Raw genomic sequence first — 22959 nt, 5'->3', positions numbered from 1 at the left:
CGACAGAGAGTGGCATGATGCTATAGAGGAGCCATCATATTGGGCTACTGGTCGCCAGCTCAGACGGTTGTTTATGATTATCTTATTGTTTTGTCGAGTTGTAAATCCACTGAAGCTTTGGGAACATACCTGGAAGTTCCTGGCAGAAGACATCCTCTACACGAAACGCAAAGAATTCAGATTCCCAGGTCTTGAGCTCAACGACGACCAGCTGAAGCAATATACTCTCATCGAGCTCGAGCAACTCTTGAAGGAGAATGATCAGTCACTTGCGGACTACCCTGACATTCCATTGCCTGATGATGCTATTTTGACTGAGATTTCAAACACAGTGCTGATGCAGGAGTTGAGTTATGACATTCAGCAGGAGAATGAGACACATACAGAGTTGTTTGCATCAATGAATCAAGATCAGAAAATGGTATATCATGCAGTGCTTCAATCTGTTGATAAGCAATCTGGGCAGTTGTTTTTTGTTAATGGGGCAGGAGGTACAGGTAAAACATACCTATACAGGACCATCATCGCAAAGCTTAGATCAACCAATAAAGTTGTTATCCCAGTCGCATCATCTGGTGTTGCTGCGCTATTGCTCCCAGGAGGAAGAACAGCCCATTCTCGGTTCAAACTGCCGCTTACACTGAGCGATGTGTCAATGTGTAATATTCCCAAGTGTTCTATGTTGGCTTCATTGATAGCAAAGTCGGATTTAATAATCTGGGACGAAGCTCCGATGGCCCATCGCCAAGCATTTGAGACACTTGACCGTTCACTCCGGGATTTGTTGAGTCCTTCAGATCCAACGGCTTCCGACAAACCATTTGGTGGTAAGACCGTTCTCTTGGGAGGTGATTTCAGGCAAATATTACCAGTCGTGCCTCAAGGAAGACGTCCAGACACAGTCCTTGCATCAATCAGCAAATCTTATCTATGGAAAAAGGCAGAAGTTTATACTCTTTCCATGAACATGCGATTGGAAAAAGAAGAAAGGGAATTTGCTAAATGGATCCTTGAGGTTGGTGATGGAACAGCTGATACCATCCTCTCTCATACGAGCAGCAATGAAGAGGGTGAACAAATTGTTGTGGACCAAAGATTCATGATCCCTTCAACAGATAAACCACACGAAGCACTAGCAGCTGCGGCATATCCTGACTTCCTTCATAATTATCGGAACAAGAAGTACTTGACAGAGAGAGCGGTGCTGACACCTACAAATAGTACTGTTCATGAGCTAAATGCATACATGCTGTCCCAAGTTCCCTCACAAGCTAAAGAGTATTTGAGCTCCGATTCCGTTGAGCTGGAGGCCACACCAGAAGATGATTGGAGTAGCCACTATACTCAAGAGTATCTTAATTCTCTTGAGTTCTCTGGACTGCCTAACCACAGACTATGCCTGAAGGTGGGGTCCCCGGTGATGATGCTGCGTAATCTTAACCAAGCGTATGGGTTATGCAATGGGACACGGATGATAGTCAGTCGTGTAGGTGACAGGATAGTAGAAGTTGAGATCATGACTGGCACACAAGTAGGCAAAACAGTGTTGATCCCTCGAATACAGCTTTCTCCTCTTGACACCGTGCATCCATTCACGTTTTGCCGCCGTCAGTATCCTCTGCGCTTATGCTACGCAATGACAATCAATAAAAGTCAGGGACAAAGTCTCAAACAAGCTGCTTTGTACCTCCCTAGATCGGTCTTCACCCATGGCCAGTTGTACGTAGCTTTATCTAGAGTGACATCACCAGAGGGGCTTAAGATATTAGACGATTCTTCTGATTCGGACGGTACGGACGGAGTAAGAAATATTGTGTACAAAGAGATCTTCCAGGGCCTCTGTGACAGAAAGGTTTACATTCAAGTGATTTTCTTAATATGTCAGTCTCATACGGATTGTTTCGACTAATAACCAAATCAAAATGCTTGCAGGGAAAGAAGGCACTGTGGACTTGAACATCCAAAAATCATGTACTTCTACTGCAGTTTTATTCCACCTTATGCAGTTCTGTTCTAATCAATCATATATCCTTCTCATTTTCTCTGTTATTTTCAGTGTGCAACCCTCATGGATCAAATGGTGAGAACACTTTCATTCCAGTGATTGGATCAAGCGTCAAGTATTATAACTTCATATTCTGTAAAAGACATTGGCGTGACTGTGAACATAGTGTTTCTTCTAACACACGCAATTCATCCTATCTGTTATCAAACTTTTTGAATTTTTCCACTCATTTACCCAGTCCTTACAATTTCATTATTACAACTCCATTTAATATTATCCTCTTTGGTTCCTACTCTATTATTCACAGTTTGCAAACAACATATTAAAAACATATCACTCAACAACATATGGAACCCAGAAGAAAAACGTTAACAAGTCATGGCATGCAACAATGTATTCTATCACCAATGTATTCTCGACTGGATGCGCTCGAATAAAATATTCTTTACCATCCTCATGAATACTCTACACCTATTAACCAGGCGGAATAAATTGGTAAATAGTGTTTGATCAAAAAAAAATAGAAGTTTATGATCTGAAGCACGCAATGCATCATGTTTGTTATTTACCTTTAAGATTTTCCACTTTTATTTTCAGTCATTACAATAGCATTCTAAAAAGTCGATTTTATCAATCCGGTTTAGTTGGCAAACTTAACCGGACATGTTATTGTCTTTAAGTATGTATATTAGTTTCGTGATACTTCTATTTCACTAATTCCTTAACATTAAGTTTTACAATCAAATGAACCAAAATAACAAATCAGACCGAACATGAAATTAAATAAAAATTTACAGGTTCATCAAAACCCCCCGTACTTACAAAATTGTATACATTACTAAAATGACTCAAACTGCATCTGAACTCTTAGCAACACTTATCAAACTCTAGAAAGGCACTGATCTTAGAACAGCTTACATATACTTCTGAGTACACGATACAGTCGAACACTAAATAAGTCTACCCCAAAAAAAAAAAATATTAGATGATAATAATCTAGAAATACTAAATATAAATCTAATAACATACAGTGCAGCCTATTAGAACATGGCGTTACTCCACTTCCAAATTTCGCGTAAAAAAACGTCATTGGGCCTTATCAACATGCAGCCCATAATGACACGGATTTAAAAACATAATGTCACGATACGCAACGTTTTGGATCAGGTTACGCTGGGATTTCCTCGCGTCTCTAGCTCGAAAGTCGATTCACCTTGCGCATCTGACCCTCGGTCTCCTTCATCGCTCGAACTCATAAACCGACCAAACAATCATCTTTAATCACCCCCTCCCTAATTAATCTATCATCCACGATCTCGATTCAATGCGATGTGCAAGGCGTTAGAGTCGACTATAAGAAGGTATGCTTGGTTCTTCTCATAAACTACATCTCTTTCGTTTTAAACTAATCAAAAAAATACAGTACTATGGCTGACGATTTAGTTTTCCTCTCCGATCTCCAGGCCGGTCACTCATCCTCCACCGTCGAAGTCCGCTTGCTCCGCTCTTGGGATGCTAGAACCCTACGCCGTGGTGGAGAACGAATGAGCGTCGAGATGCTCTTGCTTGACTCTCAGGTTATGTTTTACATCCGCCGTTAGTTTAACGATTTCCCGACTGAAAACAAATATTCAAATATTATATATCTACCCGACGATCATTTTTTTTATCTTCCTGATTAAAATATATAATATAAAAAATATCCAATAAGATTTATTTACATATTTACATCTTCATACATATTTGTTAGATTTATTTACATATTTACATCAAATTTGTTAGATTGATTTACATCAGATTTGTTAGATTTGTTGGATTTATTTCAATAAGATTTGTTAGATAGTTGTATGATATTTGTTATATATCCTCACGTAAGAATTGATAGATTGATAGATAATTATATATTTAATCAATTCTGTGGCACTTTCTTTTATTCCATCTGTTTTTGTTAATTGTATTTGTGTTTGTTTCATTTTCAGGCGACCATGATGCCGGCTTCTGTGAACGTTAACCGTCTCGCAACGCACCAGACTAATCTTGAAGCGGGTACGGTTTACTCCCTGACCGGTTTTGAAGTAACAAGGTGTAACCAGGATTACCGCCTCTCGGACTCTTCTCTACTAATCCGGTTTACTGACTCCACCACTTTCGAGAAGATCACTGACCCGGCTGTTCCGATACCTCTTGAATCATTCCGGTTCCGTAACTACAGTGAGATGCTTCGTCTTGCTAACTCCAACAACCAACTTCCAGGTAATGATCCTCTTATCATCTCCTCCGACAACATATTTAAGTTTCTGATAGTCTTTTCACAGATCTTATTGGTAAGATAACTGCTGTCAAGAGTACGATCACTGAACCTCCTCTGGACAAGAACCGTGTTAGTGCAACCATCAAGATGGACAAGTAAGTTTTTATGAATTATGATGTCTTAACAATCATTTTTGGAAATTGTAACTACAATATTCTCACTGTTATGCCTTCCCACAATGCAGTGACACATCTGTGACTTTAACACTCTTTGACGCTCAAGCTGTGAAGATCCATAACCAGCTCGCTCAGATGGCGGTAGATCCACGAATTTGCGTTGCAACCAGTGTGAATCCGAGAATGGTGGGAGGTAAGCAACCAGTTTAACACTAAAATGGCTGCCTCTGTAATGATGTCGAGTTCATACATATTCTACTCATAATGCAGGGCGTCTGTTTTTTAATGGCACAGCCGGCACACACATCCATTTCGACGTGGAAACAGTTGCCGGGGAAAGTTTGTTTTCCAGGTAGCATTTTCCGAGACATTACTTTTAAACATACCGTGACTATAAAATTCTCTATTTGTTCATGGATGTGCCTAATCACATTGTTATCTTCGTAAGCGGTTTGCTTGAACAAGACACTGGGCTTGCGCCAGTAGGACGGCTGGTAAGGAGTTTTGCTAAGGTGGAGACACTGAGCATAGCTGAGCTGAACGATTTTGTCCTCAATGCTTCGTCTCAGGTTGGCTATCATAGTTGTGATACTCTATATGGAATGTAAATTATCATGGTCGTATCCTAACTTTACAACCATGCAGAACATTGATTTCATTTGTACGGGGAAAGTTACTGGAATCAAGTTAGACAAGGGGTGGTGCTATGTCTCCTGTGCAAAATGCTTCAGGAAACTCCACCGGTCTGTCTCATCGCTCACGTGTCTATCTTGCAACAACACCGATGCAGTTGGTATCCTTCGGTATGTACTGACTCTGATCAAGTTAAACATGTACGTTAAACTTGATGTGTTATTTGATACATTTATTCTACGCGCTAGGTACCGTGTGGAGATATCAATTGCAGACGAGACTGGTGAGGGTTTGTTTGTTGCGTTTGATGGAGTTATGGCGAAACTCCATAACATGAGGGCCCATGAAGCTGTCAACCTCTTGGTACGTTCTTCAATTCTGTGATTTATTTGTCAGCTGAATATATACTCAAGCAATCGTATCATTGTACATGCAGCCTGGTAATGATGTCAACCCCGAAGAATCTGATGCCCCTCAGTTTGTTCTAGACATGGAGGGAAATACATACACGTTTCAGGTTAAGGTGGGGCCATACAATTTCACGGCAAATAATCACAGCTTCACCATTTCACGCATTCTCGGTGAGGGTGACCCTGAGCCACAACCTGCGTTCGTTGATGATGTGAGATCCTTATATTTGCCCTAGCGTCTGTTTTTTTACCTGCATATAACTTTTCCATTCGATAGGGTGCTGCTGATGACAATGGAGACGACAACAACGATGTGTAGAATCGGCCAAGTTGCATGCGTGGAAACGCATACTACATTCTAAATAATAATGAAGTTGTTTTTTCTTTTTAAACCAAGTATGCATTTCGTTTTTATACTTTGCTGTTTATCTTTTTTGCCATTCGAGTGTTTCCTATATACACAAGTATGCATTTCGTATTAACATATTTCATAATTTCTACTATCTGTTACCTTATAGGTCGAACTAAATCTATTATGCCTTGGCAATATTCCGTTTCTTTTTTTCCTTTTACTTATAGATTATGACCTTATACAATAGAAAACAAATTTTGGTGATCATATAGCTTACCATCTCTTATTACATGCTCAAATTTTAGTGATCATATAGTTAAAATATACTTTTACCCTTTAATACATATTTTTTGGTCATTTTTGTCATTAAAAATTATTTTGTAACAAAAACTAAGAAAACTATCTTAAAAAATTATTAACATATACATAATATTTTGAAAACCACAACTCCGTTAGAGATTAGATACAGACACTATAAGCCAACTACAATATATATTCGTTTAACGCAACAAAACACTTTTAACTACCAAAAAATGTCATTGTACCAAGTAAAACAATACAAGCATAATTAATTAGCCTTTGACCAAAAATTCAACATTGCAAAAATAGTTGCGTCAAACACATTAAATTTTTGTTACCTGATATCTCATTGTAACTGAACCATTCTTCTAAACCAAAGTCTCCGATGTAAAACAATTACACGAAACTGCTTCATTAAAACCCCATCTACAAACACTCTATATAAACATCCAACCCGTGGAAACATACATATAAAACCTGTTATTCCTAAAATTATCAGGTGGAAAAAAAAACACTACAAATGGTATCTGACATTTCAGAACACAATTATGACTCGGACGAGAGCATTGGTAGTTCTGAAGAAAACTCCTATAACATACCCCCAACCATCTTTTTCAAGAATCAAACCCTCAGTTACTTTGTAGCAGAACCACTCCGTATGCTATACAACTTCAGTGATTTGAAGAATGAATGTTTAGTTGCTGGCAATCCAAGGGCTCACTACATAGAGGGGTTGCTTCAATACTTTCAGTGCCGTAAATCTATCAAAGGACTTGACCATCTTCGTCAATCCGCAGATGGAAACTATGATAATGGTACCTATATTTATGGTATTTTAATGTTGTGCAGGGGCAACTTTGCTGAGGGACAATATTACCTCGATATGTTATCCTGGAAAACTAATCAGGACAGAACTACCCAATGCTTGACAATGCTTAAGCAATCCCTTAAAGCAATCAGGGTCAGTGTGAAGGCAAAATATGTAGCAAATACAGACACAATGGAACCCTTAGCAGATTGCAACACTCATGCGATGGATAGCGCATGCGAGGATTGTTATTACTTTAAGAAGATGAAAGAATTTGTTGACTACATTCGCAACAAAAAACAGTAGACAACACAGATCGGTCTTTCGATTTATTTTACAGGTGTTTTGTATTATGCTTATGCGTAATAATATGAATTTGACCGCCTCCTACCCGAGCCCATAAAGAAATTAGGGAAAATAAATAATTACTAAACCTACTAAATAAAATTAAATATTATCCTAATTTAAATAAATTTGGAACAAATAAATTATTAAATAATACGTTAGTATCAAATCAAATTTGTCTGAAGAGAGATCAGCATGTGTTTTGAACATAAACCAAAAGCATGGAAGGGAAAATATACACTTTCCAGGTCAAGTCGACTACTTATGATGACTGCAAAACACATACAACACCTTCCGAACCATGCAGATCTATCACCAACCATATACAAAAATTCTTAAAAGATTTTCCAAAAGATTCTTAAAAGATTTTCCAAAAACAAAATTATTAAAAACGGTCCGTCTCGCCATCAAATCCCGCGCGTAGCGCGGGCACCGCCTAGTTTAACTTAAATAAACAAAACAAAATATTCTGTCCGGCTTGGTTTAGAATTCCAGTTCGGAGCTTTTACTTTTTGGACCAGAATTCGAACCCCAAAATGAAAAGAGAAAGCGACTTAAGAGTTGAAATAGGTTCAAGTAATAAATCTTTGCAGTAAAGAACAAGACTTCGTAAATTCCACAATATCTTTCAAAGATTTTCCATAAATAAAGCCTACCCGACAACGGTTTAAAAACAAAAAAGCTCGTTCTTTCTTCAAACCCATAGAGACTCACTCACTGTCTGAATCCGTGGCAGAGAAGCAAAGTAGATACCAAATTCGAGACAACTCGACTAGCAAACTTTAATCAAATGGTCAAAACACATACAGTGAAATTCTACCACGCAACAGCATTTACAGATCAACATCATCTCAGCCACCAAACTTCAACCTAAAGAGTTGGCCTTTCCCCATCGAGCTTTATCATTCACCTAAAACACCATTGACCATGCCCATCTCCAAACATTTGATGAGGTACACGAAAGGGAAAGCCTTTCTCGTCTCCCTGCTACACCTAACAAGATGAATGAAACACTTCAGAAGCTTAGCAAAGGAGCAGCTCCACCATCTTTCTTTCTTCAAGCTTCTTACTACCACAAAGTGAAGCCAATCAGATCTTATGCATATATGTCCACATAGCTTGCTTCAATTTCAGAGCCAAACTCGATCACAAGGACCATTAAAATTTACTTGTAGAATAGAAACCCTCAGATTGATCAAAAACCAAAGACAAACAAGTAGTGTCTGTGTCCTGTGTGTTTGTGAAAATGCAGCTCATACTCACCATAATAATCAAAACTGGGGGAACTCTATAAAATCTACAGATGTTGGATTTAGAATCATTCATCATCATCAGCTATAGAAATGTTACATGTAACAAAGGGTTGATCTTAAATAAGAAACAGACAAACGAAACTCAGATCTGGTTCTTACAGTTAACAGATCTCAACACAACCTCTCTCTCTCTCTCTCTCTCTCTCTCTCTCTCTCTCTCTTTGTATCGTTATCATCATCTTCGTGGTAATAAAATCACCTTGCTCACTTTTTTTTTCCTTTTAATAAAAGAAAAAAAAAAGGGCAAATCAAAGACGTAGATCGGTGCAGTGGAGATCGTCTGCGAATAAGTCAGCACCATCCAACGGCGGAAAATTAAGATCAAACATAAACGGCGCTTTCCGCCGCGAAGACGACGACGCTATATCGTCTCCGTCGTCGATCACCGACGACGACGAATCGCAGTCGCTGTGGCAATCTTCCGGAGCCACCGGCGGAGTCCGCGGATGATACCTCTTCGTCGCCTTCGCCGCCGGTCTCGGTCCGCTACACGATTTCACGGTGCTGCTCAAGCTGCTACTCGCCGGCCGGCTGATAACCTGCTGCTCCTGGAAGCTACCACCACCTCCGCCGTATAACCGGTGGTCCATAAACGGATCCATCTGGTTCTGATTCGGAGCAAGATTCCGATGATGATTCTGGTAATTGAGTGGCTGGAGAGGAGAGGAAGGAGAGCAGTCGATGGGGAAATTGGTCTTGGCCTTGGAGCCACGGAGGTTACGCGCGGCTGCATCGTAGGCGCGTGCAGCTTCCACGGCGGAGTCGAAGGTACCGAGCCAGACGCGCGATTTCTTCAAGGGGTCACGGATCTCGGCGGCGAAACGGCCCCAAGGTCTCTTCCTGACGCCTCTATACCTCGGCTCCTTCACGGATCCGTGAAGGGCGGTTGGAACTGCGGAAGAGCCTCTCCCTTTCCTCATGGTGAAGAAGAAGAAACCAGAAGTAATGTGATTTGAAGAAGAGAGATCTGTGTCTGAAGTTGGAGAAGAAAGAATGTTGTAATGAGGAAAGATGGTGGAACAAGGGTAGGAGTTGGAAATTTTTAAAAATAATTATTATTATTTATCATTTCTTTTTAAAATTTTACTCAAATAATTTTATTTATTTAATTATTTATGGTTGGAATAGCTTTTTTCTTTCTCTACCTTCACGCCCGTCCAACAAGTCCGACCAAATCGTTTCGCTTTATTTTTATTTATGGAGTATATCATTTTCCAAACTTTGATTCTTTTTTCCTTTTGCTTTAAACTTTTATTCGACATATTTATATTTTTATTTACAATGTTTAATTTTTTTGTTCTTCATTTTTCGATTTAAAAACAAAAATTTGAAAGTCTTTAAAAGAGTTCACAAGACAAGAGATATGTCTCGAAATGCGAAGAAAGCAAAAGAGGGTAAGCACTTGCGCCTTCTGTCCTGACCCCGACCATTATTATTAAATTAAATGCTTAAAAAGACCAAACTGTCCACACGTCATGACCAAAACACCCTCGTCTATTTTATTTGAATTTAAAATTATATAATATATAATAATAAACCTCTCGAAATTATTAAGTGAGAGAGGTCTTCCTTCTCCTTCCTTGGGAGACCCTACAAAGAAAACGAGACGCGCTTATCGTCATCATCGTCTCTCCCGTGTGAAAAGTAAATGCTGTTCGACTAAATGCATTAATGCAGAAAACACACACATTTTAAAAAAAGAAAAATATAAAAGTTGCTCACCTTGATGATCATAATAGCCTACTGAGTGATTTGATGAGTAGTTTAAGGTTCTTTCTTGTGGCTTCATCGCCTGTGAATCCTAGAATATCTGAGCTTATGCTCTACAATGAAACAATCAAAAACCATGTTAAACATGTCTTTAACTTGTTCAGAGCTCTTACTTTTGTTGTCTAGCAAAGTTACCTCGACGTTCTTCAAAGTGTAAACCAGAGTGTAGACTGACTTCTGTATTAGTTCTGTATTCTCAGGTGTCAAAATCGATGAATGAACCTTTCTGCAATGTAACAAAAATAAAAGGTCAAGAAGATTTACATTCTCACAGTCCTCTACCACATTATCTAATCACAGAGTTTATTTCTAAGTAAGCATTAGTGTATGTAAACGAGCTTTGACATATATATATATATGTGGTCCTAGTACTGCTTTAATATTGCCACAGACAAGTTTCCAATCCATACATTAACTGATAGAAGCAGCACACTTTGGTTTCAGAAGATAAGAACATGCAAAAACGATCATCAACTAATGCAGATTGTAAAAACAATAGATCAAATCGGACACTTCATCTGATATGGTGCACGTGAAGGCTATAAACTGGGATGCAATTCAAACTTGACACTTGCACTGTGAACTTCCTCAGAAAGACTATCTAAAGTGTGGCTCTAAGGATTTACAGTCAATAATGCCAAGATTATTACTAATAGTACCTAAAGCCTAAGTTTGGTCACTAAGAGTAAGATCCATTACCTCATATCATCAGAAGCTTGGGTCAGGCTTCGAGTCAAACCCTCAACTTCCTTGAGCAAGCCGCTATCACGGAACTCAGACAGCAAAGGTTGAGCATCTTCAGCCATGGCTTGAATCTGTGACATCACTACATCAAAACCCAACGCTCACGCATGAGAAATACATTACCTTTTTTTTAATAAACTCTTCTCAATCTAAACGATTCACCAAAACAAACTCATATCACCTTTTTGAGCAACGGCTTTGCATCTTCAATAACCGACACAGCTCTCTCAGCAAGAGAAAACGCATTGGCAACACCAATCTCCTCCACATCACGCCCCATACGAGTGAATATCCCAACTAGTTCATCTAAACTCACTCCTTGCTCTCCCTTTATCTTCTCCTTATCACATACAATCAGACCTTCTTTGCCGCACTCTTGATGCAGAGGCCCTACCGAAGGTTCCGGTATCGGATCCTTCGGCGTAATGTCGATCATAGTCTCCATAAGAAGACCAGACTGATTCACCTCAACCAGTGAGTTCCTAGGGATGATAATCTTATCATCTTCAATCTCAGCAACAGCTTCAATGTTCTTCAAGGACGGATTAACACGGATAACCGAACCAACGGTCACACCACGGATCCTAACCGGTGTTCCCGTGCAAATGCCAGAGGCTTGACTAAGCTCAAACACGGTCTGATACTTCCTGAACTTGGCACGCATTTGAAACCCTCTTAACCAAGCCCAGCTAAGAGCAAGAAGAGTAGCTCCGGAGACAAGAAATAAACCAACCCCACCTTCCCAAACACTTCTCTTACCAAACCCAAAATCACTCAGAGGTTTCAAAGTCTGTCTCCATATACTCCTCGGCACATCCAAAACAACCGTGAGAGGGCTCTTCCCTTCTGGTTGACTGGAAGGGGATGCAGCTCTGACCACTAAACGCCTAGTTCTAGGTTTCGGTGGGAGATGAGGAAGCCCATTGGGAGAAACTCGAGGGCAGACGATCATGGAAGACGATGACATTACAGGGCTCCCAATCATCTTTTTATGTAGTAGAGTTGCAATCTCTCCGAGCTGCAGCTGGTAAGAACATGTGAATTGCGTGAGACTTCTACTTTAATCAATTGAATTACAAGTCGAAATTAGGGTTTCTTGAGAGAGATTAGATAGAGATAGATACCTGCGCTCGAAGTTTAATTACCGAACTAGTTGTCCTGAATCTGAGATTGACGTCAATGACTTTGCTGATGATCCCCCATGTGTTTATTTGTTATTTCTTTATTAATTAAAAAAAAACAATAATTAAATTAACTAATTCCGAACTGTAAAGGGAGGGGTATTTACGTAATAATTTAAAAGTATACAGTGAAACTGAACTAAAACGCTTTTTATCTTCGCCCTTTGGAGGAGCGTTAAGACACAAAAGTGTTTGCTTTTGACCGTAAATGGTGGAAGAAAGCTCAGAATCAATTTTATTCATAAAGTTCAACAAAAAGACTCTTCCTCATATGAATTGATTAATGTAATCTCAAAGACCAACAAAACAACTGCTTTGACCATATTATGTTCTTTTGAGTAACATCAAGATCACAATCTTGAGATTCTGTTTATTAAAGGGTGACCATCCATCACCAACCAACAAGCAGTAGCTTCAGAAGAGCCATTCTAATGAACAAACCGTTCTTCGCTTGTCTGAAGTAAGCAGCTCTTGGATCAGCGTCCACATCCGCAGTGATCTACGCATATATAGAATTACACAGAGTGAGGATTTGTGTCAGGAAAAAAAGAAGAGGTTAGTTAGATATAAACTCACTTCATCTAATCTCGGTAAAGGATGCATGATAACAGCATCTTTCTGCATCACTCCTAACAGCGCCTTGTCTACGATATACTTCCCACGAGCCGCCTCGTAAAGGTCAAGCCTTTCTCCAAATCGCTCTCTCTGGATCCGGGTTTGATACACTACGTCACACTTCGATGCTACTTCCATCAAATCGGAGCTTTCTTCCCATTCCACCCCGTTTAATGTCAAATAGTCCTTTATATCATCCTAACCATTACCAATAAAAACATTTAAGCAACACAAACCAAATAATGTTTTCTTCAAGTTTAGTGACACTAACCTTCATCTTAACAATTTCAGGAGAAACCAAGTAAATCTTCACGTCTTTAAATTTGGCAAGCAGGTATGCAAGGGACCTGACTGTTCTTCCGTTGGCAAGATCTCCAACTAAGGCTACACTGATGCCATCTAGTTTCCCAATTTCACTTTGGATTGTATACACGTCCAAGAGAGCCTTCTCAACAGCAACAAAACCAATATGTTTGTTCAGGATAACTAAAAAACACTAAAGGTCATGATGAACACAAGCACACCTGAGTAGGATGCTCTCCAGGACCATCACCTGCATTAATGACAGGTATATTGGCAGTAGCTGCAGCTTTTTTAGCAGCGCCGCTTTCGAAATGTCGCATCACAATTATATCTGAATAACCCTCCACCGTTCTTATGGTATCTGAAAAAAGTGTCCCACACAAATTCAATCTAAACATAATCAAACATGTTGGATACTTTAGCTGAGAAGATGACATACCTTCTAGTGTTTCCCCTTTAGCAGCAGACGAGAACTCTCTAGCGTTCTCGGTGGTTAAGACTTCCCCTCCCAAACGTTTCATGGCGGATTCGAAGGAGAGCCTGGTGCGAGTGGAAGGCTCGTAAAAGAGAGTAGCCATTAGATAGCCCTTGAGTATTTCACTCTGAGAAGAGCTCTTTTCTATCTTCTCCATTTCTAGTGCAACGTCGAAGATGGCACTTAGCATCTCCCTATCAAACTGTTGTCCTTCGATCACATCACTGAGTTGAAACTCCTTCCCAGCTGTAAAGGCTTCCCTCGTCTCAACTTGCATAGCATGACACCTGATTCCTTGGACCGGAGCAATACTTTTCTTGGGATTTGCAGTCAAACAAAGCTTTGAGCTTTCGAAAGGATTCGAGAAATGATTGCTTGGGAACGCATTGCTGCAGCCTAAAGCTTTAGGAGAAACCAAGCTCCCGCAAAGTGTGGCTGAAGTAAATGATGATGTGATAGACATTTCGTTCGAGGGATGTGCTTAGATACAACAACCTCAAGAACAGAACCTGCAAAGATTACATTGGTTTACTTATCTTACACATCACTTTACAGAAACTCCAAAAAAAAACAAAACAATAACAAAAACAGCCAAGTGCTTTTACAGTTGTGTCCGTATGATGTGTCTAAGAAACCAAACATGATCCAGTCCTGAATGCAAGTGTATAAAGAAAATATATTTTCTTTCACGGGTAGACTCAAAAACCTTCATTAATCTATTTAAAGTAGCGATAATCTTGATTAAGATGATAATGACTGTGCTTTCTCTTATCATAAACTTGCACAGACCTTAAGGATCGTTTAGAGCAGTGAGGTAGAGAGATGGTCAATCTGTAACGCCGGGAGAGAAATTACAGCTTCTTAAGTCAGAGAACTGACGACGGGAAACGCAGCGGCGGCCGGAGGAGGAGCTAGGGCTGATGAATTCGAGACGTTTTTTTTTAAGAATAGCGGAGGGAAAGAAGAAAAATAAAGCTTTTTCTTTTTGTTTCTGTTAATGGGCTTTATTAGGCCCAATACGTTTGCTTTTCTCCTTCATGTAAAGCCCAACTAGATTTATTATATTTCATATTTACAATCTGACAACACAAAAATGGAGAAATGTTGTGTACTAATTCGGAAATTTACATCAAAATCCTAACCAACCCCTAAAGAATATACAAACATGGTCTGATCATCTCCCGGGAAAATATTAAATTAAACCTCCGGTATGCTGTGCAGAACCGGTGTCCATAACCGGTGATGGTTGCCTTCTTCAGTTTTACGATCAGAACCGGTCAGGTCATGGACGTTGACTTGATTCAGTAGATCCTGGAGTTGCTTCTTCGTGAGCCTGATCTTTATCTCATGATGAGATGATTTACTGTCTTGCGTGACAATTACTGTTTTACTAGCCTTAATGGATGTCGTCTTGGAGCTATGATGATGATGATCTTGTTCTTCTTCATGTTCTGTGATGAAATCATCATCCCAATCTTCACCAGACCAGTGCGTTTCTGACTCATGCCTTAGACAATTCCCCATTCTTTCTTTTTCGTTTCTTTGGAGGTAAAGTGTCTGGTTTACAGATGATGATGGTTTTATATAAAACGTAGGTAGAAAGGTGGTGGGATATTAAAATCATTAAAAGGAGATAAAGATTAGATCAAATACCACGTCAGATTTTATAGTACTTTTATCCTACGTGGACATGTGTTTGTTGAACTCATCGTCACCAGCTTTTGCCATTTTTTTTTTCTTTTTCGGCGCTTCGTTCCACGTGTCTTTCTCGGCTAGTCAGCTCGGCTTGGATATATTTGCTGGTTTTTGTTTTCCAGTGTGCCGGTGAAAATGCAGTGCCAACCGAGCCCATGAATAAAGGAAGAAAGAAGAACTGAATGCCTAACGTGACATCTAAACATAACAGAAATAACACGAAAAGTTTGTATAGGACATGACTAAAGAGAAACATGTATAGAGAATAAATAATGACAAGTACTCCATTTTCATTATCCAATCCTCCATTTTTCATTATTGCAGGAAAATTATTTGTTTATGAACAAAATTTCATGTTGTCCGTTTCTTAATGTTAAATTTAGTCATAATATATAATTTCATTTTGTCAGTTTCTTAATGTTAAATTTAGTCATAATATATAATTTCCATCTAATTTTAGTAAACCACTAGCACTACTACTTAATTTATAAAACGTATTTTAAAAAATATATCATTTTTTTAGAAATATAGATGGAGCCGAGTTAAGAGGAAGCCGAATGAAGTGAAGTGTGAACACGGCACTTGGGGAGGGATCTTCAAAGTGTGAACGCAACCAAAGGGAACAGAATCTCTGAGGCCAAAGATGCTCACCCCACATTTTCAATTACTCGATTAAGCCATATGAGTAAACGCACCCACGTCTCCCACCTTTAACTTCCCACCCATGGTTTTTCTATTACCTTTAATAATTCGGTTTACATAAGATTTCCTGCTTTATATTACTATTCAACTCCTGTTCTACATTAATCAGTACTATTATTTGTTTTACCAAAGACGATCCTTACAATTCAGACTAATCACAAGTTTTGTATATTATTCGTGGGAACATATCAACTTTCACATACCAACCGATCCTAGCATCAGTTACCCTACAAATAAATACATATTCAAACGTAACTCAACAACTAATATACCATAATCATTATTTCTTGAAAGTCAAAATCTCAAAGTTGGTGTTATGGAGAATAGGAAAGACTCTATATTTGGGTGAAATCTGTATTACTCTGGATAGATTACAAAGTGAAGATTTACAATGCTTTATATAACTTGAAATGAAGATTACAAAGTGAAGATTTACAATGCTTTATATAACTTGACAGAACAATCTAGATGGATCAGAAGCAAATCTTATCCCTGAACCTTAATTAGTTGTATGTGGTGAGTCATCAGTCAAGGTTTGAATGGAATCAAATCTGTTTCGTAGAGGGAGAGTTCTCTCTTTTGTCAAGGCATAGCCGTTGAGCTTTGTCTCGTTGTGTTAAGAGTGTGACCCTTCAGCTCTCATAGTTCCATTTGGGCTATCCTGGCTGAGGTCCATTGCACTATCACTCACATCCCCCCCCCTCAAACTCGTCATGGGTGGAACAATCAAGTCGAATTTGCTTCTCAGTTCAAGGAAGGCACGTCGAGGAAGAGACTTTGTAAAGGTGTCAGCAATCTGCTTGTCAGCAAAGATATGTTGTGTCTCGATGTATCCAAAATCCACTTGTTCTCTGATATAGTGAAAATCAGTGTCAAAGTGTTTGGAACGGTTGTGGAGAGTTGGATTTGTTGAGAGATAGACGGCAGATAAGTTATCGAAGTGCACCTTTGTAGGTTGATGTTGAGAAATGCCAAGGGCTCTTAGAAGATTTGAAATCCAGGTGAGTTCTCTAGCGGTGGATGACAGAGCTCTGTACTCTGCTTCTATAGAGGAGTGAGACATAGTCGGTTGACGCTTGACAGACCATGAAACAAGATTAGGACCAAGCAGCGTACAAAAGCCGGTTGTTGAGCGACGTGTCTCCTTACAACCCGCCCAGTCGCTGTCGCAGAAGGCAGAGAGAAGGAAAGTATTGTCCTTGCGTATTGCAAGACCCATTGTAATGGTGCATTTGATGTACCTTAGGATTCTCTTGAGCAGGCCAAAGTTAGAGATTGTTGGTGAGTGCATTCGTTAAGAGACAAAGTTGACAGCAAACTGAATATCTGGTCGTGTGATCGTTAAATATTGAAGCTTACCGGCGAGGCTGCGAAAATAGGTAGGTTCAGAAAACAACTCTGATTTGAGGTTCTCTAGGCTTTGAGGTAAGGGTGTTGGCATAGCATTACAGTCTGACATTCCAGCTTGATGAAGAATATCAGACCCATAAGAGTTTTGATGCATAAACAAGCCTTCATGCGATGAGGCAATCTCTATGCCAAGAAAGTATCGAGGCTGTCCCTAGTCTTTCATGAGGAACCGGTTATGAAGAGCCTTCAAAAACTCATCAAGGAGAGCTGAGTTGCTTCCTATTAACAGAATGTCATCAACGTAGAGAAGAAGCACCAGAGTTTTACCAATATGATGTTACACAAACATAGACGGGTCTGCTTTGCTGCAGGAGAAGCCAAAGTCAATCAAAAAGTTACTAAACGTGTCAAACCACGCTCTTGGAGCTTGTTTGAAACCATAGAGTGCTTTGGTAAGCCGACATACCTGATTAGGCTTCTCAGGATCAACAAAACCAGCTGGCTGATACATGTAGACTGGTTCTTGTAACTCGTCATGTAAAAACGCATTGGACACATCAAGTTTCTTGAGAGGCCAACTTTTAGCTACTGCAACCTCCAAAACAAGTCTGATGGTAGCTGTGCAAATGACCGGACTGAAGGTCTCCAAATAATCAAGGTTTTCTTCTTGATGACATCCTCTGACCACTAAACGAGATTTCCTTTTGTCTATTGTACCATCGGGGTTGAACTTAATCTTGAACACCCAGCGAGAGTCAAGAATGTTCATGTCCTCTGTTGGAGGAACTAGAGTCCATGTGTGGAGCATATGGTATGCGTTCCATTTCTTCACCAACTGAGGGACACCATCCTGGATGTTTCATAGCTTCAGTGATGTTTTTCGGTTCATGAGAGACAAACTTGGAGGCAAGCAGAACGTATCGAGTGTTGGGTCGTTGAATGCCTACTTTCAGACGTGTTATCATAGGATGTGAGTTGACCAACATTTGTATTATAGGTTGAGCTTGATCATTGTTGTCTTCTTGAGAGTCACTATTGGTGTCAGTATCATGATTGACGTCATGATCTTGATCAGGGGCTACAAGTTGTTGCTCTGTCTTGGGCATGGGAGTTGGTCTTGGAAAGAACTGAGGTGGTAGTGATGTGGGTGTGGAGGAGATAATCTAGACCATTGCCAAGCCTTGAGAAGAGGTGTTTGAGCCGTAGGTATCAGCATCTTAAACTTGTCTTTGTAAGGAAACAAATGCTCATCAAATATAACATGTCTTGAGATCTAGACCTTCCCTGTGGGAGGGTACAAGTAGTGGTACCCTTTATATTGACTGTTGTAACCAAGAAAGACACACTGAAGCGATCTTGGATCGAACTTATGTTGCACCACTGGTCTAAGGCATGGATAGCATGCGGAGCCAAATACGCAAAGGAAGATGTACTCGGGTGGTGTTGAGTAGAGAGCTTCATGAGGACTTTTGTTGTTGAGAACCGATGAAGGCAGCATATTGACTAAGAAGTTAGCTGTAAAAATGCCTCGACCCAGTAGACCAGAGGTGTGTGACTTCGAAACAGCATTGATAAACCAAGCTCAGTGAGATGTCGATGTTTTCTTTTTGCGGTACCGTTCTGTATAGGAGTATACGGACATGACAGGCGATGACTTATACCGCAAGCAGAGAGATGTTGCTTCACTTTCTGACTTGTGAACTCACCACCCCCATCGCTTTGGAATTGTTTGATGGTGATGTTTAGTTGATTCTCAACCAATTTTTGAAATGCAGTAAACACAGTGAAGAAATCAGACTTGTTGCACAGAGGATAGAACCAAGAGAATCTTGTGAAATCATCAACAAAAACTGCATAGTATTTGAAACCCTGATTCGATACAACTAGAGATGCCCCCCAAAGATCACAGTATATACGATCTAAGGGTTTACAAGTGACAGAATCTGAAGCTAAAAACTCTAATCTACTGTTCTTCCCCATCTGGCAAGGCTCACAAATAGAGGTATCTCTGCTCTTATTCACCATTATCTTCTTGCTGGATTGAAGTTGTTGTAGAACCTTGAAGCTTGCGTGACCCAACCTTTGATGCCATGTATCTTCACTTGCTGCACACTGTCGTGACCCAACCTTGAAGTAGTAGGCTTCAAACTCAGTGTTCTTCAACACACAAAGACCCTCATTGCGTGGTCCTTTGGCCACCACTTTCTGAGTGGGTAAATCAATAACACACACCTTTTTAGAGTCAAAGTACACACCACAGGGATAATCATCACAGAGCTTTGAAACAGAGCGTAAAGATTTTTGAATGTCAGGGCAGACTAACACTTCATTCATAGGGAGAGTACCTTTAGAAGAAGCGATGGTTGCAGAACCAACATGAGTTATCGAAAGGTACGTACCATCACCGACCAGAACCGTATCATTACCTTCATAAGTTGTGACATCTTGGAGACCATCTGTGTTGGAGGTGGCGTGGGTAGAGGCACCAGAGTCAGGGTACCATTCTCTTCCGTTGGAGTTAGAGATGCGTAGTGAGGCAAAAGCTTCAGCATTGTAGTTGTTATCAAAGCGGTTGTAGCACTTGATAGCTGTGTGTCCCACACAACCGCAAATCAGATAGACATGACGCTCTCCGGTGGACTGAGTGGGGCTCTGGTGTTGAGAGAAGCCACGACTGTGAGTGTTGTAGCTTCCTCTTCCTCGGTTCTGATTGAAATGCCCACGGCCTCTGTTGGTGGGGACATACTGAGGAGCTCATGTGTCATACCTTTCAGTGTTAAAGGCGAGGTGAGGGGTTACAGAAGTTGTGTCTTCAGAGGATTGAAGCTTGTTGGCAAACCCTTGAACCTCTGAAACGACGTCGTTGAAGGTCGGTGGTGGTAGCTTACTCAGGGAACTCTGTATCACTGTAGTTATCGGATCATATTCGCGACCCAAGCCGTTGAGAAACCCAAAGATCTTCATCGATTCATCTATCGGCTTTCCAATCGAGCTTAACGAGTCGCAGGTTGACTTGAAATCGCGTCAGTAGACAGTAAAGGTCTTGTCATTCTTGGACAGAAGTTGGAGATCCCGACGAAGTGAGAACTCTCTAGCAACACTCCTCTTGTTGAAGTTTTCAGCAAGAGACAACCAGATCTGACGCGATGTATGGAGACTGCGAACGTGAGCGAGGACTTCCTTAGTTAGAGTGCCGAACATCCATGAGCAGACTAGCTGGTCCGTACAGAACCATGACCACGTACTGTGGGTTTTGAGCTTCAACTTCAGTATCACTGTTGACGACGACACATGTCTGAGCCGGAGCTTCCACATCACCATTGATGAACCCAATGAGTTTTTGACTGGACAAGAGGGACTCAAATTGGGTTTTCCACAACAGATACTTGATGTCGTTCAACTTCAGCGTGACGCAACTGGAGACGTGAACAACATCAGGAAACTGGTACGGATCGGCCATTGTATTACCTGTTAAGGTTTACAGTGGCTCTGATACCATATGGAGAGTAGGAAAGACTCAAGATTTGGGTGAAAACTGTATTATTTTGGATAGATTACAAAGTGAGGATTTACAATGCTTTATACAACTTGACAAAACAATCTTGATGGAATAGAAGAAAATCTTATCCCTAAACCTTAGCTGCATGTGGTGAGTCATCAGTCAAGGCTTGAAGGGAATCAAATCTGTTTCGTAGAGGGAGAGTTTTCTCTTTTGTCAAGGCATAGCCATTGTGCTTTGTCTCGTTGTGTTGAGAGTGTAACCCTTCAGCTCTCATAGTTACATTTGGGCTATCCTGGCTGAGCCCCATTGCACTATCACTCATGGGTGTTGCATCGAACTTATCCCACTATACTACAACTTGCTTTTTCTGTAATATCGACTAAAACCTCGAAGTTGGTGCTACATCGAACTTATCCCACTACTGCAACTAGTTTCTTGTTTTTGTATTTGTATTGTTAATCCAGGACCGGCTTAGATAGGGAGACAGACGATGCGACCACCTTGGGCCTAATCCATTGTCCCCCTGTTTCTTAATAGATAAGAGCTCGTTTTATTAAAAGAAACACTACAAGAAAACACATGCTTTACGAGGAAATTTAACGAGGAAAAACAATCCTCGTAAATTTACGTCGATTTTACGAGGAACTTACGTGGAAAACTAAAGTCATCGTTATTTCCTCGTAACGTAACGACAAAAGCGTTTCGTCGTAAAGTGGATGTAATTTGACGAGTATTTTACGAGGAAAAACTATTTCCTCTTAAATACGACGTAAACTTTGCGTGTTATTTACGAGGAAATAGTTTACGTGTATTTAGCGAGGAAAATTTGAATCCACCAACTTTTTAGGTGTTACACGTTTTTTTTTTTGCCACCTAATTAATTTTCGTCGTAAATTCATAGGAAAATTACAACTACCAGATTCGAAATTTCCTATAAATATGGATGTTTGAACATCATTTTAAACACACCAACAACAAAAAACGTGAAAGAAAAAAAAATGGCTGGCTCCGGAACTATTTACGAGTTGCGGAAGTGGATGTATATGCATAGAGATGCTAACGGGAGAGTGACGAAAGAATACCTTGCGGGCCTGGAGACATTTATGCATCAAGCAGATTCAACACCGCTCGCCCAAGAAAGTGGTAAGATGTTCTGTCCTTGTCGGAAATGCATCAATTCGAAACTGGCTAACCGTGAAAATGTTTGGAAGCATTTAATAAATAGAGGTTTCACGCCAAATTACTATATCTGGTTTCAACATGGAGAAGGTTTTAATTATGATCAGAATGAAGCTAGTAGTAGTAATAGCAATTTTCAGGAAAAAGAACCGGTTGATCATCATTTTCATAATGAACATAGTTACCATCAGGAGGAGATGGTAGATTATGATAGGGTTCATGATATGCTAGCTGATGCATTCGTAGCTCATGATGAAGATGAAGAACCTAATATAGATGCAAAACAGTTTTACGAAATGTTAAACGCGGCGAATCAACCACTTTACAATGGTTGTAGAGAAGGTCTCTCTAGATTGTCATTAGCTGCTAGAATGATGAATATTAAAACTGATCACAAACTACCTGAAAGTTGCATGAACGAATGGGCGGACTTGTTTAAAGAGTATTTGTCGGAAGACAATGTGTCTGTTGATACTTATTATGAGATTCAGAAACTGGTTTATAGTCTTGGGTTGCCTTCGTAGATGATAGATGTTTGCATCGACAACAACATAATCTATTGGAGAGATGATGAGAAGCTAGAAGAATTTCGATTCTGCAAGAAGCCACGATTCAAGCCGCAAGGACGGGGACGTAATAGGGCACCGTACCAAATAATGTGGTACCTACCAATTACAGACAGATTGAAAAGATTGTATCAATCAGAGCAGACTGCTGGAAAGATGAGATGGCATGCCGAGCATACTCAGACGGATGGTGAGATGACTCATCCATCAGATGCAAGAGCCTGGAAACATTTCAACAAAGTACATCCGGATTTCGCTAGCAATAGCCGGAATGTGTATCTCGG

General features: G+C 40.1%; 7 protein-coding genes across 9 annotated transcripts; 3 read left to right on the top strand and 4 right to left on the bottom strand.

Moving 5' to 3' along the window:
- The first annotated feature begins 29 nt into the window (after positions 1 to 29).
- LOC125580245 (ATP-dependent DNA helicase pif1-like) lies at positions 30 to 3643 on the top strand. The gene has a single exon (XM_048744493.1). The coding sequence runs from the start codon at positions 74 to 76 to the stop codon at positions 1907 to 1909; it is 1836 nt and encodes a 611-aa protein (XP_048600450.1). The 5' UTR covers positions 30 to 73; the 3' UTR covers positions 1910 to 3643.
- On the top strand, positions 3433 to 4642 carry LOC125580018. The gene is made up of 4 exons (XM_048743950.1): positions 3433 to 3582; positions 3985 to 4258; positions 4321 to 4411; positions 4501 to 4642. The coding sequence occupies exons 1-4, from the start codon at positions 3433 to 3435 to the stop codon at positions 4640 to 4642; spliced, it is 657 nt and encodes a 218-aa protein (XP_048599907.1).
- Positions 3693 to 7880, top strand: LOC125580244. Of its 2 annotated transcripts, XM_048744492.1 has the most exons (4): positions 3693 to 4258; positions 4321 to 5235; positions 5314 to 5428; positions 5502 to 7880. In XM_048744492.1, the coding sequence occupies exons 2-4, from the start codon at positions 4988 to 4990 to the stop codon at positions 5709 to 5711; spliced, it is 573 nt and encodes a 190-aa protein (XP_048600449.1). In that variant the 5' UTR covers positions 3693 to 4258; positions 4321 to 4987; the 3' UTR covers positions 5712 to 7880. The 2 variants fall into 2 exon arrangements, with proteins under 2 accessions (XP_048600449.1, XP_048600448.1); XM_048744491.1 differs by having other exon boundaries at positions 4321 to 5428.
- A 668-nt stretch (positions 7881 to 8548) lies between these two features.
- Positions 8549 to 9700, bottom strand: LOC106346152 (ethylene-responsive transcription factor 7-like). The gene has a single exon (XM_013785410.3). It carries the CDS (start codon positions 9511 to 9513, stop codon positions 8842 to 8844), a length of 672 nt encoding a protein of 223 aa, XP_013640864.2. The 5' UTR covers positions 9514 to 9700; the 3' UTR covers positions 8549 to 8841.
- Positions 9701 to 9974: 274 nt separating this feature from the next.
- On the bottom strand, positions 9975 to 12385 carry LOC111203209 (protein TRIGALACTOSYLDIACYLGLYCEROL 2, chloroplastic-like). Of its 2 annotated transcripts, XM_048744490.1 has the most exons (6): positions 12232 to 12385; positions 11289 to 12131; positions 11063 to 11178; positions 10499 to 10589; positions 10316 to 10416; positions 9975 to 10183 (listed from the first exon to the last, which is right to left on the bottom strand). In XM_048744490.1, the coding sequence occupies exons 2-5, from the start codon at positions 12090 to 12092 to the stop codon at positions 10324 to 10326; spliced, it is 1104 nt and encodes a 367-aa protein (XP_048600447.1). In that variant the 5' UTR covers positions 12093 to 12131; positions 12232 to 12385; the 3' UTR covers positions 9975 to 10183; positions 10316 to 10323. The 2 variants fall into 2 exon arrangements, 1 of the variants encoding a protein (XP_048600447.1); XR_007318006.1 differs by lacking the exon at positions 9975 to 10183 and having other exon boundaries at positions 10393 to 10416; positions 11063 to 11189.
- Positions 12386 to 12497: 112 nt separating this feature from the next.
- On the bottom strand, positions 12498 to 14645 carry LOC111203208 (aspartate carbamoyltransferase, chloroplastic-like). The gene is made up of 6 exons (XM_022696728.2): positions 14471 to 14645; positions 13646 to 14190; positions 13428 to 13567; positions 13175 to 13348; positions 12865 to 13101; positions 12498 to 12787 (listed from the first exon to the last, which is right to left on the bottom strand). The coding sequence occupies exons 2-6, from the start codon at positions 14142 to 14144 to the stop codon at positions 12680 to 12682; spliced, it is 1158 nt and encodes a 385-aa protein (XP_022552449.2). The 5' UTR covers positions 14145 to 14190; positions 14471 to 14645; the 3' UTR covers positions 12498 to 12679.
- A 76-nt stretch (positions 14646 to 14721) lies between these two features.
- Positions 14722 to 15307, bottom strand: BNACNNG10880D. Its single transcript, XM_013838290.3, has one exon. The coding sequence runs from the start codon at positions 15203 to 15205 to the stop codon at positions 14879 to 14881; it is 327 nt and encodes a 108-aa protein (XP_013693744.1). The 5' UTR covers positions 15206 to 15307; the 3' UTR covers positions 14722 to 14878.
- Between the last annotated feature and the right edge of the window lie 7652 nt (positions 15308 to 22959).

The sequence above is a fragment of the Brassica napus genome, chromosome C1 (genome assembly GCF_020379485.1).
Source record: "Brassica napus cultivar Da-Ae chromosome C1, Da-Ae, whole genome shotgun sequence".
Taxonomy (NCBI): domain Eukaryota; kingdom Viridiplantae; phylum Streptophyta; class Magnoliopsida; order Brassicales; family Brassicaceae; genus Brassica; species Brassica napus.
The sequence above is the reverse complement of the archived record's forward strand: the minus strand, read 5'-3'. Positions and strand labels throughout refer to the sequence as shown.